This window comes from Leptopilina boulardi, unplaced genomic scaffold (assembly GCF_019393585.1).
Source record: "Leptopilina boulardi isolate dan_hultmark-lab unplaced genomic scaffold, ZJU_Lbou_2.1 LbouV2_169, whole genome shotgun sequence".
In the NCBI taxonomy this organism is placed as follows: Eukaryota; Metazoa; Arthropoda; class Insecta; order Hymenoptera; family Figitidae; genus Leptopilina; species Leptopilina boulardi.
Genome location: NW_026137717.1, coordinates 1235626 through 1252894, shown reverse-complemented (window position 1 = coordinate 1252894; position 17269 = coordinate 1235626). Strand labels below are relative to the sequence as shown.

The 17269-nt window shown below is 24.1% G+C and overlaps 1 protein-coding gene across 3 annotated transcripts; it reads left to right on the top strand.

Annotated features, from left to right (window-relative positions):
• The first annotated feature begins 187 nt into the window (after positions 1-187).
• Positions 188-17026, top strand: LOC127277570 (uncharacterized). 3 transcript variants are annotated; one of them, XM_051298814.1, is made up of 5 exons: positions 188-310; positions 11113-11267; positions 11455-11618; positions 13255-13423; positions 15099-17026. In XM_051298814.1, the coding sequence occupies exons 1-5, from the start codon at positions 212-214 to the stop codon at positions 15286-15288; spliced, it is 777 nt and encodes a 258-aa protein (XP_051154771.1). In that variant the 5' UTR covers positions 188-211; the 3' UTR covers positions 15289-17026. The 3 variants fall into 3 exon arrangements, with proteins under 3 accessions (XP_051154771.1, XP_051154770.1, XP_051154772.1); XM_051298813.1 differs by having other exon boundaries at positions 194-322; XM_051298815.1 differs by having other exon boundaries at positions 217-781.
• The last annotated feature ends 243 nt before the right edge of the window (positions 17027-17269 follow it).

Here is a 17269-nt window from a genome sequence, read left to right as displayed (position 1 = left end):
TTAAATTAAATTTTCATTATTTTTTCAACAATAAATGGCTGTAAAAATAATTTTCATCGCGTTTTTCTAAGGAAAATTAGAGACCAAATTAAAATTACAAAAAGGATTCTTCTCCCCCCCCCCATAATTTCTATATATGATTGTTGGGGAGTTATTTGCAACACCGCGCCTTCGTTTGTACCCATTCCCTTTTGATTTGGTCCTCGTTCGGATGGTTTCGAGTGTGGCTCGCGCGGGAGAACAACCACCTTGGGGGCACTCTAGTAGTTGCGATTCGAGCACAGTCAACCTTTGGACATCCACCTGTGAGGTACTGACGGAGGTATACGACCCCGTATATAAGATTTATATGTATATGTATATGGATCATTTTAAACCAACCGGTATTATATATAGTGAGTGTGACATGATATGAACGACGACGACAACGACAACTTGAGAAAACTCTAGTGACCCAGTTCAAGAAGTTTTTTTTCTATTTATTTATTTACTTTTTTTTTTTTTGCTTTTCTATAAAATAAAACCGATTTCCCTACTAACGATTTTCTTTTTATTTTCTCTTTAAATTTCACCCTCGATTCACGCAACATATATATATTAATGCGACCTTCTCTACAACCACTGGCACTGTGGAAAACGATATTTGCCACCTGGACTTGAGGATTATTTATTTATTTATAGTGTGGTGAATAAAAAATAATTGGTTTTTTTTTTTTAATTTTTTGGAGGTTTACAATTTTTTTTTCCTAAAATTATGGAGACTCGACAATTTCTAACTGTGGTGAGTGTTAAATATTATTTACAATTTAATAAAAAAAAATTGAAAACTATTTTTTTAATTTTGACAAAAAATTCAATTTTGATGTTTTCTGTTATATTTTCAGAAAAACATTTATCTCTGGTTTTGAAATTAGATTAATAATTTTTTTTTTAAGTTTGTGGATATTTATTTATTTTAAATACCTTTACTTTTTACTTAAATTTTGATTCTTTTTTAAATTCTCACCGGATTTTCGAAATATAATTTTTTACTATTTTTTAAAAACATTTTTTATTATTTACTCGATAATTTTTAAAAAATGTTAAATTTAATTAATAAAAAATTCTAATTCAAATATAAAGATAAATTTTTTAATTTTTGTTTTAAATTTGTTTTTTAATTTTATTTTTTGTCATTTCATTTTTTTCAATTTTCCTTTCATTCATATTTGTGAATTTTTTCATTTTTTAATTTTTCACAATTTTTGCTATTAAAAATTTATTTTAAATTACTTTTATTTAAAAAAAATTTTTTTTTTGTTTCTGTAAATTTTTGCCACTTTTAATTATTAATTAATTTACAAATTTATTTCAATTTAATGATTTTTTGACATTTTAATTAATTTGTATTTGATTAATTAATTAATTAATTAATTTTTAGTTAAAAATTCTTTTCATCACACAAAAATGTTTTCTACATTTTTTCTTCTCACAAATATTGTTAATTTTGTCCTAGCAATTTTTTACTTTAGTTAAGTGGGAATTTTTTCTTTTTTTTTCATTTCTCGCACTTAAAATCGATGACTTTTTATCTTCCCCACTTCCGCAATAGGGGAAACATAGAAAATTTATTATTTTTATCTAAATTGCATTTTACTGAAAGAACGGATTTCCTCATTAAAAATTTTTTTGTTGTTTAATTTTTGTTTATTAGAAAAAAGAAAATTTTGCAAATCATTTAAATACAATAGAATTTAAAAAAATCGGAATATTCAAAATTTTGAAAATTTGTCGTTGTAGCAATTTTTTTTCTAAATTTAATTCATTTTAAAATAATTTTTTTTTTTTTAATTTTTTTTACAATTTTTCAAAAGAAAACAAAACCAGAGGAAAATGTAGAATAAAAAAAAATTAATAATTTTAATTTCAAACAAATTATAAACTAAAATCGAAAATCAAAATTGAAAAAAATAGTTTCAATATTTTTTTTTTTAGTTTTGTTAAAAAAAATATTTGGTTTTTCCAAATTTTTTTCCGTTTTTTGTTTTCTTATTTTATAAATAAACATTTTACGAGTCTGTTAAAAAAATTAAAAAAAAAAAGTTGCTCTTGGCATTGAAGCAGGAAATGAGCTCGAAGGTAATGATTCGTCCAAGAAAGGCATTCATAAGATCTGAGGTATGCGAACGCACATTCAACGGTTTTAAAGTAATCCGTAAAATTACAAAGCTCTAAAGAGAGAGAGAGAGAAACTCAAGTTGGGTTCGCCTAAGAAAATTTTCTATTCAGAATAAAATTTCTGCGTTTCGTTCAGGATACAAACAAAAAAGAAAAAAAATTGGCCCTTTTGTCCTCAGGTACAAATTAGAACCCAAAAGTCATTTTTTTTTACATCATCATCATCATCATCATCATTTTTTTTTTAATTAACCATTCATTTTCAGATAAGTTTCAAAAAAGGTCAAAAAATAATTTACTAATTCATCATATTTTTCTTTTCCATAACAAGAAAGAAAATTTTCTTTTAAAAAACAAATTAATTTTCTTTCCATGACGAGAGAAAAAAACCTTTTTTCCTCCCAATAAAAATTTTAAATAATTTTTTTTTTGTAATAAAGATAAAAATCTTCCCGAAATATCAAAATTCTGGTAAAACTTTTGGTATCAGAAATATTAAAATTCTTGTACATTTTTTTGTACCAGAAATATTAAAATTCTGGTACAACTGCTTCTACCAGAAATATCAAATTTCTGGTAAAACTTCTTATACCAGAAATATAAAAATTGCGGTACATTTTTTTGTACCAGAATAAATAACAGAATATGCGAGAGAATATGTTAGAATTTGTACCAGAAAAGTACCAAAATGAAAATAAAATTATACCAGAAATATCAAAATTCTGGTACAAGTTTTTCTACGAGAAATATCAAAAAATTCTGGTACAAATTTTGTACCAGAAATATAGAAATTCTGGTACAACTTTTTGTACCAGAAATATCAAAATTCTGGTAAAACTTATACCAGAAATATCAAAAAATGCTGGTACAAATTTTGCACCAGAAATTTGATATTTCTGGTAAAACTTCTTATACCAGGAATATTAAAAAATTCTGGTACAAATTTTGTACCAGAAATATCAAAAGAAAAAAATTTGGTACAAAAATTGTTGTACCAGAAATATCAAAATTCTGGTACTTTTTCTACCAGAAAATTTTTAATTCTGGTACATATTTAATACCAGAAATATCAAAAAATTTTGGTACAAATTTTGTACCAAAAATATCACAATTCTAATACATTTTTTTCTGTTATAAAATAAAAATTTTCGTAAAATAACTTCAGCAAATGAAAAAAAGTGACGAATTAAAATTTTTTTTATTGTTCTTTTGAAGTAAAAAAATTTTTTTTTCTTAGAAAAAATGCAAAAATAAATAAATAATAATTGCATTATTAGTGAAAATTATTTTTATAAATGTAAATTTTCAGCTCCCTAAATAAAATTCTTCTGATCGATAATATATCAATATAAAAATATATTTATCATAATATGTCAATACACATACATAAATATAAATATATATAATAAATAGATACCTATATTATTATATAGATGAGTGATAAATTAATAGAATTTTAAAAGGTTCTCAATATATATAATTTAGATTCTTAAGGCGTAAAAAAATGACTTCGTCACAGTTTTGATAATTTATTCTTGAAACGAACCGCCGAAATGCCTGTGTACCGTTATTGCACAAGGATGAGTTTGATACTTGATATAGTACAAGAGTATACATATATATATGTATATGATATACGTTTACTTTACAATACACTACTGTCTTCACACAGTAAACATTTTTCGAGTGGCTCTGTAAATGTGCGTGAATCATTCCTTACCGTTAGGATGTAATACCTAAGAGAGAACGACTATATACATCCTCTGGACCATTTCAGAAACTTCCTTTGAGGAAGTGAGAAAAAATTTGCTCAAGCAATAATATTAGAAAAGCAAAAATTTTTTACCGAAAATTTACTAGAATTTATGTAGAAGATGTACTAGAATTTGTACCAGAAAAGTAAAAAAAATTATACAAAAATATACCAGAATTTATGCCTATAAAATGTACCAGAATTTACACTAAAAGTATACCACAATTTATGCCAAAGATGTACCAGAATTTGGTTACAAGATGTATGTACTAAATCTACGAGTTGTACCAGAAAAAGGCATGAATTTGTAAAAAAATATACTAGAATTTACACTAAATAAGTACCAGATTTTATTCCAAAATTGTTCCAGAATTTATACCAAAAATGTCCCAGAAATTATACCAAAAATGTACCAGATTTTAAACCAAAAATATATACAAGAAATTATGCCAACGATGTACCGCAGAATTTAAAAAGAAAATATACCAGAATTTATGCCAAACATGTACCAAATTTCATACCAAAACTGTACCAGAATTTAGAAAGAAACTGTACAAGAATTTATGCCAAACATGTACCAGAATTTGGTAAGAAGATGTACTAGATAGAAGTTATACCAGAAATGAATAAGAATTTTTACAAAAATATACCCATTTTCATTCCAAAAATATACCAGAATTTACATAAAAAATGTATCAGAATTCAAATAAAAATGTACCACAAAAAAATTATCACAAAAGTACAAATAAAAAACAGTTTTAGAATTTATGCCTAACATGTGGCAAAATATAGTATTGTTTCTGGTACATTAATTGTACCAAAAATTAAGGGATATTTCTAGTACAAATTTTTGAAATTTTTATATTTTACTGGTACAAAAAGTTATACCAGAATTTTCATATCTCCGGTACAAAAAGTTGAACCAGAATTTTAATATTTTTGGTATAAAAGGTTGTACCAGAAATTTTGTTATATCTGGTATGAAAAATTCTGGTACAATTTTTTATTAATTCTAGTACGTTTTTAAAATATAAATTCGAACATATTTTTAGTATATGCTTTCTGGTACAATTTTTTTATAAATTCTGGTACAATTCTATTAAATTTTAAATGTAAATTCTCATACATTTTTGATACAGATTCTAATAAATTTTTGGTGTAAATTCTGATAAATTTTTGGGTACAATTCTTGTACGGTGTTGATCAATAATTCTGGTACATTTGGTATGTGAAATCTGGCACATTTTTTTTATATCAATTCGTACCAGAATTTTGATATTTATGATTAAAAAAAAAATTGTACCAGAGTTTTAATATTTTTGGTATATAAAAAGTTGTACTAAAATTTTTCTATTTCTGGTACAAAAAGTTGGACCAAAATTTGGACATTTTTGATACAAAAAGTTGTAGCAGAATTTTGCAGTTTCTGATACAAAAATTGTACCATAATTTTGAAAATTTTTGTTTAAAAAAATGTATCAGAATTATGATATTTTAGGTAGAAAAATTGTACCAGAACCATAGTCATTCATACATTAGAACCTAAATCACGTGACAAAAGTTATTTGGATCGCGACCTAATAACCTTGAACCACTAAATATGCATTTTGATTACGAAATGTCTCATTAGCAATAAGTCAATATACATATATGTCTTTCACAACACTTTCTCCAAAAGGAAAAAAAAGATACCTTTTGCTCTAGTTTATATTATTATTATTATTTATGAAAAAAAATTTCATTATTGAAATTTTTACTTATCATTATCGAATTGTAATTAGATTTTTACAATTTTCATCATTATTTTTATTTTTCCATCAAAAAACAAACAAAAAAAAAATAATAAGAAAAGAATAGTGGATTTTACCGGTTCGACAACCGTAAATTCAAGCTTTAAATCTAGTCTACAATCTAGAATCTGGATTAAGAGAAAATAAAAAAGAAAAAAAAAAAAAAAAAAAAAGAAGGGGAAAAAAATAGGAGTCGAGCGCACGACCTTCGAAGTCATCTTTTTTAACGATAGATAAACCAACGTGAGAACTAACTTCGAGTCACGTAATTGTTATTCTTTTAAATTACAACCAGCGGAAGTTTAAAAGACTCATGTTTCTCAAGTTCAGGTCATTCTCACCACAACCAATGAGTTGACTTGTAATCAAAATAAACGAAGTTCCTTTTGCCAATCTTAATTCCGTTTTTTTTTATTTTAAATTTTTAATTACAAAACATTTTTTTTAATTATATATTTCCTATTTTCATTATTTTTTTTTAGTATTATAATATTTTTATTATTATAATTATAATAATAATAATAAAAATTATTATTATTATTATTATTAACATTTTTTTTTGTTAAATTTATATAAATTAACGGAAAAGTTACAATTAATTTTAATTAATTAAAAAAAAAAATTAAAAATTAACGAAAATTGCAAATATTGTGATTATTATTAAAAAGTTAATTATAGAAATTCCTGTACGATAGGAAGGTGGATTGGTTATAAAACTGGTCCAGAAAACGCATGAAAAGAGTTTAGCGTGAAAGCGCAAAAGACGAAGAAGAAGAAGAAGAAAATGAAGAATAATAACGAGAGAGGGGATTTGGCAAGGCGACTAACCCATGACACCTGTTACGGTCAACGACCAACCTTGCTAGGCTATAGAATTCAAACGTAAATTATTCCTATTCATGAAACCATCTAACCTTCATCAATTATAATTATTATTAATTATAAAAAACAAAAACAAATAAATAAAAAATACCACATACATATTTATACCAAAAGAATGTACATAAAATTCCATGAGAAAACTATAACAGAAATTGCACTAAAAACGTACTAAAATACATATTAAAAATGTACCAGAATTTCTATTAAAAACAAAAGAATTTGTACCAAAAATACCAAAAAATACCAAAAAATTACCAAAAAATAAAACAGAATTGATACCACAAAACTTTATCAAAATTAACATCAAAATTAACAAAAAAAATTATGAAGAAATATACCAGAATTTTGCATAACAGAAATATAAAAATTCTGGTACATTTTTTTGTACCAGAATAAATAACATAATATATGTTGGAATTTGTACCAGAAAAGTACCAAAATACAAATAAAATTATACCAGAAATATCAAAATTCTGGTACAACATTTTCTACCAGAAATATCAAAAAATTCTGGTACAAATTTTGTACCATATATATCAAAATTCTGGTACAATTTTTTGTGCCAGAAATATAAAAATTCCGGTACACTTTTTTTGTACCAGAATAAATAACAGAATGTGTTAGAATTTGTATCAAAAAAGTACCAAAATGAAAATAAAATTGTACCAGAATAAATAACAGAATATGTTAGAATTTGTATTAGAAAAGTACCAAAATGAAAATAAAATTGTACCAGAATTTTGTACCATATATATCAAAATTCTGGTACAATTTTATCGTACCATAAATATCAAAAAATTCTAGTAAAACTTATACCAACAATATCAAAAAATTTTGTACCAGAAATATAAAAATTCTGGTACAAATCTTGTACCATATATATTAAAATTCTGATACAAATTATGTACCATATATATCAAAATTCTGGTACAATTTTTTGTACCAGAAGTATCAATAAATTCTGGTACAAATTTTGTACCATATATATGAAAATTCTGGTAGAACTTTTTGTACCAGAAATATTATAATTCTGGTACAACTTTTTGTGCCAGAAATATCAAAATTCTGGTATAAATTATACCAGAAATGTCAAAAAATTCTGGTACAATTTTTTAGTACCAGAAATATCAAATTTCTGGTAAAACTTCTTATACTGGAAATATTACACAATTCTGGCACAAATTTTGTACCAGAAATATCAAAAAATGTTGGTACAAAAATTGTTGTACCAGAAATATAAAAATTCTGGTACAACTTTCTTTGTACCAGAAATATCAAAAATTCTGGTACAATTTTTTGTATCAAAATAAATGCATAATTCTGCTATGTATCAATTTTGGTACATTTTTGGCATAAGTTTTTCTACTTTTCTGTTACATTTTTAGTATAAATTTTTTTACTTTTCTGGTACAATTTTGGTCAAATTTTTAGAGTAAATTTTGGTACATTTTTTGCATGTTTTCTAATTTTCTAGTTCGTTTTTATATATAAATTCTGTTACATCTTTGGCATAAATTTTTCCACTTTTCTGGTACAAATTTCTGATAAATTTTTGTCATTAATTTTGGGTATATTTTTTACAATTATTTTTTTTTCTATATCATTAGAGACTATTTGGAAAGATGGAAAAAAATGAAGATAAAAAAGCAAAAAAAAAAGTGATGCACAAAGAAAATTGGACAATTTTCCACAGTGAACTAAAATTCCGTTTCTGATATATATATAAACCATCAGTGGGATTCTTATACAAGCGCACTTCCGGTAGACTCGTTTGTCTCACGATTGTTGAAAAATTGCTTACTATTAGATGATCCGTTATATATACAAATCACAAGTGTATATTTCAGTTACTGTAATTTTAAAACACATTTTTTTTCTCTTTTTTCTCCTAAAACTAAATCTTTTAAGAAATAGGATATCTATATTGTTTAAAAAAAAATAATAAAAAATAAAATGAGTCTCGCGCAAAGTTGCAATTATACGGTACATCGCACGAGATTAGCGCAGCGTGACTTGCGTGCGAACTTGTGAAAAATTTTCTTTTATAAATAACAACAATCACGACTATTTTTTCTTATTGTATAGCAGATTATTATCATTATATACATATATATATGTATAGTCGACCATAAAAAAGGCATTTAATTAATTTTTTTTTTTTATTAAAATCTACTTTAAACGCGCTCATTATGTGTTTATGAGAATTTTTTTTTCCAACTCATTGTGTAACTCAATGGGAAAATTTCCTCTCCATTTGAGAGGATATTATTAAATTTGTAACAAATATAATATAAAATCTGCAAAGTGTCACATTGGTTGAAAAAAAGGGGTCCATAGAGTATAAAAATATTATTCTCTCGTTTTTGCAAATTTCAAATCCTCTTAATACTAAACGAAAACTCTTAATCGAAGAGGAAAAATTTCAACTACTTTACCTTTTGCAAATGTAGTTTCTTTAAAAAACAAAATTATTCCAAAAGAATTAAATTAATTAATTAATTAATTACATTCCTTAAAATGTAAAAGAAAAATTATTTCCTCTCCTATTGAGAGGAAAAATTATTTAGAGAGAAAATTAACCAGCTTCGAAAATTGTCGCATTGAATAAGGGAATAATAAAACTATTTTCTCTTTTCGAATTTTTTTAATGCGAAACAAAAACTCTTAATCGAAGAGGAAACTGCTAAACTACTCTCCATTTACAACGTACTTCATCTAATCTAATCTAAAAGCGAACCAAGTACTTTATCTATAAAAAAAATAATTCTCCTACAAAGAGTTTTTTTAGGATAAAAAATAACATAGATTTCCTCTCAATTTAAGAGGAATACTATACTCAAAATAAAAATAACCCCTAAATATTCTTGTTTTGAGAGGAAAGATCAGAAAAGTTTAATTTTAATGAAAATATGTTAAAAATAGAATCTTTTTTTTAATATTCTTATTTTAAGAGAACGAAGAGTTAAAGGCTATCAGGGAAATTTTCCTCTCAATATGAGATTACTTTTTTCGAGTCTAAAACGTTGTGTTTATCATTGTTCTCACTTTTTTTTTCTTTTTCTAATGAGATTTATCGACTATACCGAAAAAAAATATTCTTGAAAATAGAGGAAAATTCCTCTTTCTAAAATCCTCTTGAATCAAGAATATTACTCTTAATTGAAGATTATTTTCTTCTTATTTTAAGAGGAATATTCTTAAATAGAAAATAATCCTCTTAATTAGAGAGAGTATTTTTCTCTTATTTTAAGAGAAATATTCTTACATAGAGAATAATCCTCTTAATCGGAGAGTATTTTCATTTTATTTTAAGAGAAATATTCTTAAATTGAGAATAATCTTCTTAATCGAAGAGTATTCTTAAATAGAAAATAATCCTCTTAATCGAAGAGAGTATTTTCCTCTTATTTTAAGAGGAATATTTTTAAAAAGATAATAATCCTCTTAAAATAAAAGGAATCCTTTTAAGCGATATTGTTGAGAAAAATATGCGCATTAATATTAATTAGGAATCCTCTTAAATCAAGAATATTTTTTTCGTTGTATATAGGATTAAAATAAATAAACAAATAATTAAAAAAAAATAAGTAGTAAATAAATAAGTAAAAAATAAATTAAAAAAAAAATAAAACAATAAACTTGACCTGGTGTATTTGTTCATTGAGTACTTTTTAGAGGTCATCAGCTGAATGCGCGCGTGTATATATATATAGTATATGATGCAGAAGCGAATGTAACTTAGGAATCTCAATGGTCATTCTTAGATGGCCATTAGATAATGCGACGAGAAACTGGTTTTCTCTCTCATTGGAAATAAATAAAAAACCAAAAAAAAAAAAACAAAAACATTGATAAACACAACACAATTTTTTTTTTATGTATTTCCTTTACGCCTCTTTCTCATCTTCACTTATCTCCCCATGCATTTGCAAATGTATACAATATTATACTCTGCGAATTAAAAATCGAAAATTGAAGGCACGCCTTCGCAAATAAATTTCTCAATTTATATTCTCTATCTGCGAAGAGAGGAATGGTGTTTTTTTTTTTTTTTTAATAAATGCAAAAAATAAAACCGAAAAATGACAATCAATCAGATAACAACGTATGGACTTTTAAATTTAATATAAGTGTTGTCAATATATAAAAATTAAAAAAATAATAATAATAATATATTATAAATAATATAATGTATAATAATAATAATAATAATAATAATAATAATAAATATAACAATATATTATGATTATATTATTATAATAAAACTATTTATTTAATTATTTAAATAATTGTTATAATGACACTAATATAAGGATCTATAAATAATATTTTTTAAGGTTATGTTCAGTTATTGATCATATTCAGTTTTGAGGTTATGTTGAGCTAACATAAACATAACCTAAGTTTTAAGGTTATGTTTGCCTCTTAATTTGGCGCCGAAATATTTTTTTATACATTATATTTTATTTTTATTATTATTATTATTATTAAATTGTAAAAAAATAATTAAAAAAACAATTTTTTTTGCAGATGTTCAATTATTGTGGAATAATTTTGCTAATAATCGGAGCCAATCATGTATTAGCGGCGAAAAAATGCGAGGGCAATGGACTAAAATACGTTTGGGGTGATGCACTCACCGATTCAATTGACTGTATAGGACCAAACAATATGCAATATCCTTCGTGAGTAACAAAAAAATAAAAATTTATATAATAATTAATTAATTACAATTAAATTATTAATTATTTTAAATCAATTTTAATTAATTATTCCTCTAAGTGTGTAAGTTGTCTGTCTTTCATTAATAAGTACCTATAGTTTTCTTATAAACCAAAATTCTTGTTTTTTTAAATTTTGCAATTATTTTAGGGCGGCAATAACTCGTAATTTTAAAAGTCTTTGGACAGGAAATAGCCGAGTGGGAAGATCCCATCAGCCACGAACAATCGACCCTCAATTAACAAGACAAGCGCTTCTCAGAAATTATAAAGTCGCTCAGGGAGATTACAGCATTGCTACCAACACCAGATCCGGTGAGTGATAAATTTTACTTCAAAAAAATTTCATTAAAAAAAAAACAATTTATTACTTAATTAATTAAGTTCAGTATTTTAAATAATTCAATTAATTAATAATTGAGAAATTAATTAATTCATAACTTATTATTAGTAATTAATTTGTAATTAATTAATTAAAAAAGATACTAAATAATTACAAATTAATTACTAATTACTAACTAGTTATTAATTAATTAATTACAAATTAATTACTAATAAATTACTAATTAATTAATTACAAATTAAATACAAATTAATTACTAATTAATTAATTACAAATTAATTACAAATTAATTACTAATTAATTAATTACAAATTAATTACTAATTAATCACAAATTAATTACTAATTAATTAATTACAAATTAAATACTAATTAATTACAAAATAATTACTAATTAATTACCAAATAGTCACAAATTAGTACTAAATAATTAATTACTAATTAGATACTAAAATAATTAATTAGTAAATAGTTACTGAATAATTAATTAGAAACTAAATGATTAATTAGTAATAAGTTACTAATTAATTACTAATTAGAAACTAAATTGTAATTAGTAATTAGTTACTAATTAATTAACTACAAAGTAATTACAGATTAATTAATATTAATTATATATTTTATATATAACTAATTATATTAGTTAATTACGAATCGTTTACTAATTAATTATCAGTAATAGTTAATAAATTAACAAATAATTATTATTAATTAATTGTTATTTAATTTATTTTAAATATTAATTAATTATGAATAAATTAAAGAAAATTTTTTTTTTGCAAAGCAGGTGCCTTATAGTATTTATTAGCGACATTCCTTTACCTCATATAGAGTCCTCCTCACATATGCACAGTTGACCTTATGGCACGAAAACCTGGTTTGTCGATTTTACCATCCTCCTATATCCTATGTGTCTTCCTCTTATTCTGTTCCACTGCAAAATCAAGGAAGTGACATATTTTATTATTATTATTTTTTTTTTTAATTATTAAAATTATTATTTTTTAAAAATTATTATTAAAATTATTATTATTATTATTATAATTATTTTTTTTACTATTATTTATTATTATTTATTATTTCTTTTTTTTGGCTTTCTTTAATTTTTAAATAAAAATTTATAGCAATAACAAAAAATTCAAAATTTTGAAAAGTTTTTCAATTCCTTGAAAATTAAATTTCAAAATATTTAATGGCAAAAAAAATGTATAATTTACAAATATAATGGTAAATTAAATATTATTTTTGTTGAAAAAAAAAAAATGTCAATTTATTGTTTTCATGAAATAACGAGAAAATCGAAATCCGATCCTGCTAGTTACATTACTAAACGACACCGTTTTACTTCAGACACAGACAATACAGTTATGTATCGTCTCCTGTAAACTTGTAACGGAACGAAATACCCACGTTATTCACCATATTTGAGTGAAGAAATCTCTCATTCCTCAAAAAAAAAAGTTTTGTTTAAAAAAAACAAAAAATTTGAAAAAACTTTTTTTTTTATTTCCTTTTGTGAAATTATTAAATTTCTATTTAAAAATTTCTATTTAAAAATTGAATTTAAAAATTAAAAAAATTTTAATTTTTGAAAATTTTGATTTTTTAGCTCGCGCCTATTCGACAAAGGAAACATGTGGTTCACCGGCACGATTATGTAAGACGCGATATAATACAACAGCGCCAATGTATGGCGTGAGTTTAACGAGTGGACAACCAGTCACGATTGTTCAAAAATTTCCCGATTTGCTGCAACAAGTTGTATTTGAGGTTTGCGAGTAAGTGTTTGTGGTTTTTTTTTTACTTTTTAATTTTTATATATTTTTTTTTTTTGCTCCCAAAAAAAAACGTAATAAAAATTCCTTTTATTTAGAAATTAAAAAAAAAATTTCCCTACTAAATAATTTTTTTTAAATTAAAAAAATTGTTTTTATTTTTTAATTATTTATTTTATTTTTTAATAATTTTTTAGTGTTATTTTTGAATAATAAATTTTTTTTTTCATTTCCAATTTGCATTTATTTTATTTATTTAGAAAAGAGAAATAGAAAATTGAAAGAAAGAGAAGAAAAAAAATATTATTTACAATGAGAATTTAAAAAGAAGAGAAATATTGTTGATAGATATAAACTTAAATATTTTTTCAATCGTATACCCGATATACTTGGGTGGTTGAACGCCTTGGCTAGCGATAATCAAAGTTAAGTGCGCCGTAGTACGGTTACTACTTGGATGGGTGACAGCCTTGGTTATTTTTCACTGCGATCGAGAATAAAAAAAAGGAAAAAAGAGAAATAAAAAAATGGAAAAAGAAAAAAATGGAAAAAGAAAAAAAAAGGAAAATAAAAAAATATGAGAGGGGAAAAAAGAGAGTAGAAAAGAAGGTAGAAAAATTGAGAAAAGAAACAAGAAAATTAAATAAGGGAAAAATAAATGGAGGAAAGAGAGGAGAAAATATTGAGGAAAAAAAATGAAAAGTGAAAATAATACAGAAAAAAGGGTAGAAAAGAAGGTAGAAAAATAGGGAAAGGAAAAAGAAGGGAAATAAAAAAAAGAAATAATAAAAAGGAGGTAGGAGGGAAAAGAAAGAAAATAAATGGAAGAAGGGAAAGAAAATATGGAGAAAAAAAGGAAAAATATAATATAGAAAAAAGAGAGTAGAAAAAAAGGTAGAAAAATGGAGAAAGAAAAACAAAAAAAGAAAAAATAAAAGGAGGAAGAAGGAAAAAAGTAGAAAATAAATGGAGGAAGGAGGAAAAAAGAGAAAAACGAAAGAATGGGAAAGGAAAGAAGGAAAATAAAAAGAGAAAATAAATAAAATAAGAAAATAAATATAAAGAATTAAGGAACAAAAAAGAAATTGAGGATGGAGGAAAAAATATACAAGTAGAAAAAAGAAATAGTACAGTGTAATAAAGTAAAAGAGGAAAATAAAAATAGGATAAGAAAAGAAAAAAAGCAAAAGGTTTCCGAAAGAAGATGAAAAACTATCGACCCTATTTCTCAAAACACAGAATATTGTCAAAATAAAATAAAAAAAATTCTACAATAATTTTATTATTATCTGCACGTCATGAAAATTCTTTGATGCATTCAAAGATCAAAGAGTCAAGACCTCAAACGGTACATTATTAGTAGATAAAATAAAACTTGACTTTCTGAAGTGTTTGCAAGAGTCGTGAGCAAAATTAAGTAGTTCAGTGGAACGAATGAAGAATTGATAATAATATAATATAAGGGTCCCAATTCCCTGGTGGCCTAAATTTTCAATAATCATTCCCAATAACTACCAATCATTTCTTTTTTTGTCTTTTTTTTTCTAACGAAACTTTTCTAACTGTTCATAAAAATAATTTTTTCTTTCTAATCAGATTTTTTTTGGTAGCAATTAAAATAAAAATAAATTAAAAATTACAAATAGCAATAAATAAGAAATGATTTCTTTTTTTTTAGATCAAAGGAATGCGAACTAATCCGCGGAGAGTGCACGCAAACTTATGTGCCCTATCTTTTTTTGGTGATACCCCTTGGTCCTGTTACACTCACCGGGCAAGATTATGTTCTCGTTGAAAGTGGCTGTGTTTGTAAACCGAAAAATTCAGTTAACGCTGTTACTAATCCGCCAGTTGTGCCGAACTTTTAATTTTAATTTATCGTCAATTTTTTTTTATTCATTAATTACTTTTCGAAACCAAAAAAGAAAAAGAAATTTCATCAAGAGAAACAATTATTATTTTTAATTTTATCAAAAATTTTATAATTTTTACTTTATTTTTTTCTAAATTAAGTATAATGTTGAAAAATATTTTTTCTATGAGGAAGCAAAAAATTTTTAAAAAATTCTTTTTTTTTAATTAAAAATTTGGAAGCGTTCACTTTTGAATTTTTCCAAATTTTACTTTGGAAGCGTTAATTTTTTAATTTATTCAATTTTTTCTAATTTTCAAATTTGGTAGCGCTGAGAATTAAAGAAATATACATAATTTCGAAGCGTTCATTTTATAATTTTTTAAATTTGAAAGCGTTCGTATTGGAAAAATCCAAATTTTAAAAGCGATTTAATTTACAAAAAAAAAATTTGCAATTCAGATTTTTGGAATCAAAAATTTTTGAAAATATCCAAATTTAAAAACGCTCAAACTAAATTTTTGAAATTTGATTATTTCTGAAGCGTTAAATTTTCAAAAAAAATTTGAAATTACTTTTTTGAAAATTCAAAAAAAAAATGTAAATCTCTTGATGAAAATTTTTTTTCTATTTTTTTTTCTTGGAATTATAAAAATTATTTTATTTAAAAAAAAAATGAAAAATACTTCCAAAATATTGTTTTGGACGCGTCTAAATAGTGAATAAAAAGAAAAAGATGAAAAATTGTCGCGACATTCTCAGAATTTAGTCTTGGAATTCGATCGAGTTCACCAGCTATACAAAGACTCGTTTTCTTGAACGAGAATCGACGATCAAACGACAGAATCAACAGCATCAGAGGGAGCAACTCATGGAGCCGGTTTCGCGAGCAAAATTTATAAGCGCACACACTCCACAAGAGAATATTAATGTTTTATCTCGTAGGTGAGATGTTCCTCGTTAATCCGTTTGATTGCTCTCTACCTTTTATATATATATATATACAATATACATATATATATTATGTCAGTGTCAGATTTAAAAAAAAGAACAAAAAAAAATGACTCATGTGTATGTGTGCAGATGTTGGGAGTTTCTTGACTCTTTGACTGCGAGCTATTTTGCTCATCTCCTCTCTTTATTATTGTACAAGATCTCGAGAGTAAGTCATCTCGAGTAGATTCTTTCAAAAAAAAAAAATTTCTTTTTTATTTTGCCATTCAATTTTTGTCAGAATTTTATTTTTTTTTCAATTTTGTCAACGAAGCTTATTTTAAAATTGCAAATTTGGAAGTGTTCATTTATTTTTAATTTATTCAAATTTGAAAGCGCTGATAATTTTACAAGAAGAAAAAATAATTTTTTTTCGAATTAGAAGGCGTTCGATTTTTTTCAAAATCCAAATTTGGAAGAGTTCATTATTGAATTTTTCTAAATTTTACAAAATTTTACTATGGAAGCGTTCATTTTTGAATTTATTCAAATTTTAAAGCGCTAATACTTTTACAAAAAAATAAATTTTTTTTGAATTAGGAAGCGTTTGTTTTGTTTTTTTAAATCCAAATTTGGAAGCGCTCATTTTTGAATTTATTCAAATTTGGAAACTGATAATTTTACCCAAAAAAAAAAAAAAAATTGGATTTGGAAACGTTTGTTTTTTTCGAATTTTGGAAATTCACGAAAATGTATTTACAAAATTTTTTGGAAAAATTTGAAATTCGGTAGCGCTCTTTTTTTGAAAAAAAAAATCGAAATCTAGAATCTTGAAAAATGAAAAATAGAAAAAAATTCGTAAATAGAAATTTTTTGTTTAATAATTTTAAAAAAAAATTTTTTTGACACTACAAAAATATAAAATTCTGGCAAAAAAGTTGAAAAATTATTGGACAAAATAAAAAATTGAAAATATTTTCGTAATCTTGTACATGTGTAGATAAAATGTGTATAGGGGAATGGGGGGACAGAATAAAAAAAAAAGAATTTATCCTGATTTAGAA

Bases quoted from the DNA above. Each gene is read 5' to 3' on its own strand.
- LOC127277570 (XM_051298813.1), top strand. From the start codon at position 212: ATGGTTTCGAGTGTGGCTCGCGCGGGAGAACAACCACCTTGGGGGCAC. The intron at 323-11,112 runs GTATACGACCCC...TTTTTTTTGCAG, and splicing joins CCTGTGAGGTACTGACGGAG to ATGTTCAATTATTGTGGAAT. The intron at 11,268-11,454 runs GTGAGTAACAAA...CAATTATTTTAG, and splicing joins AACAATATGCAATATCCTTC to GGCGGCAATAACTCGTAATT.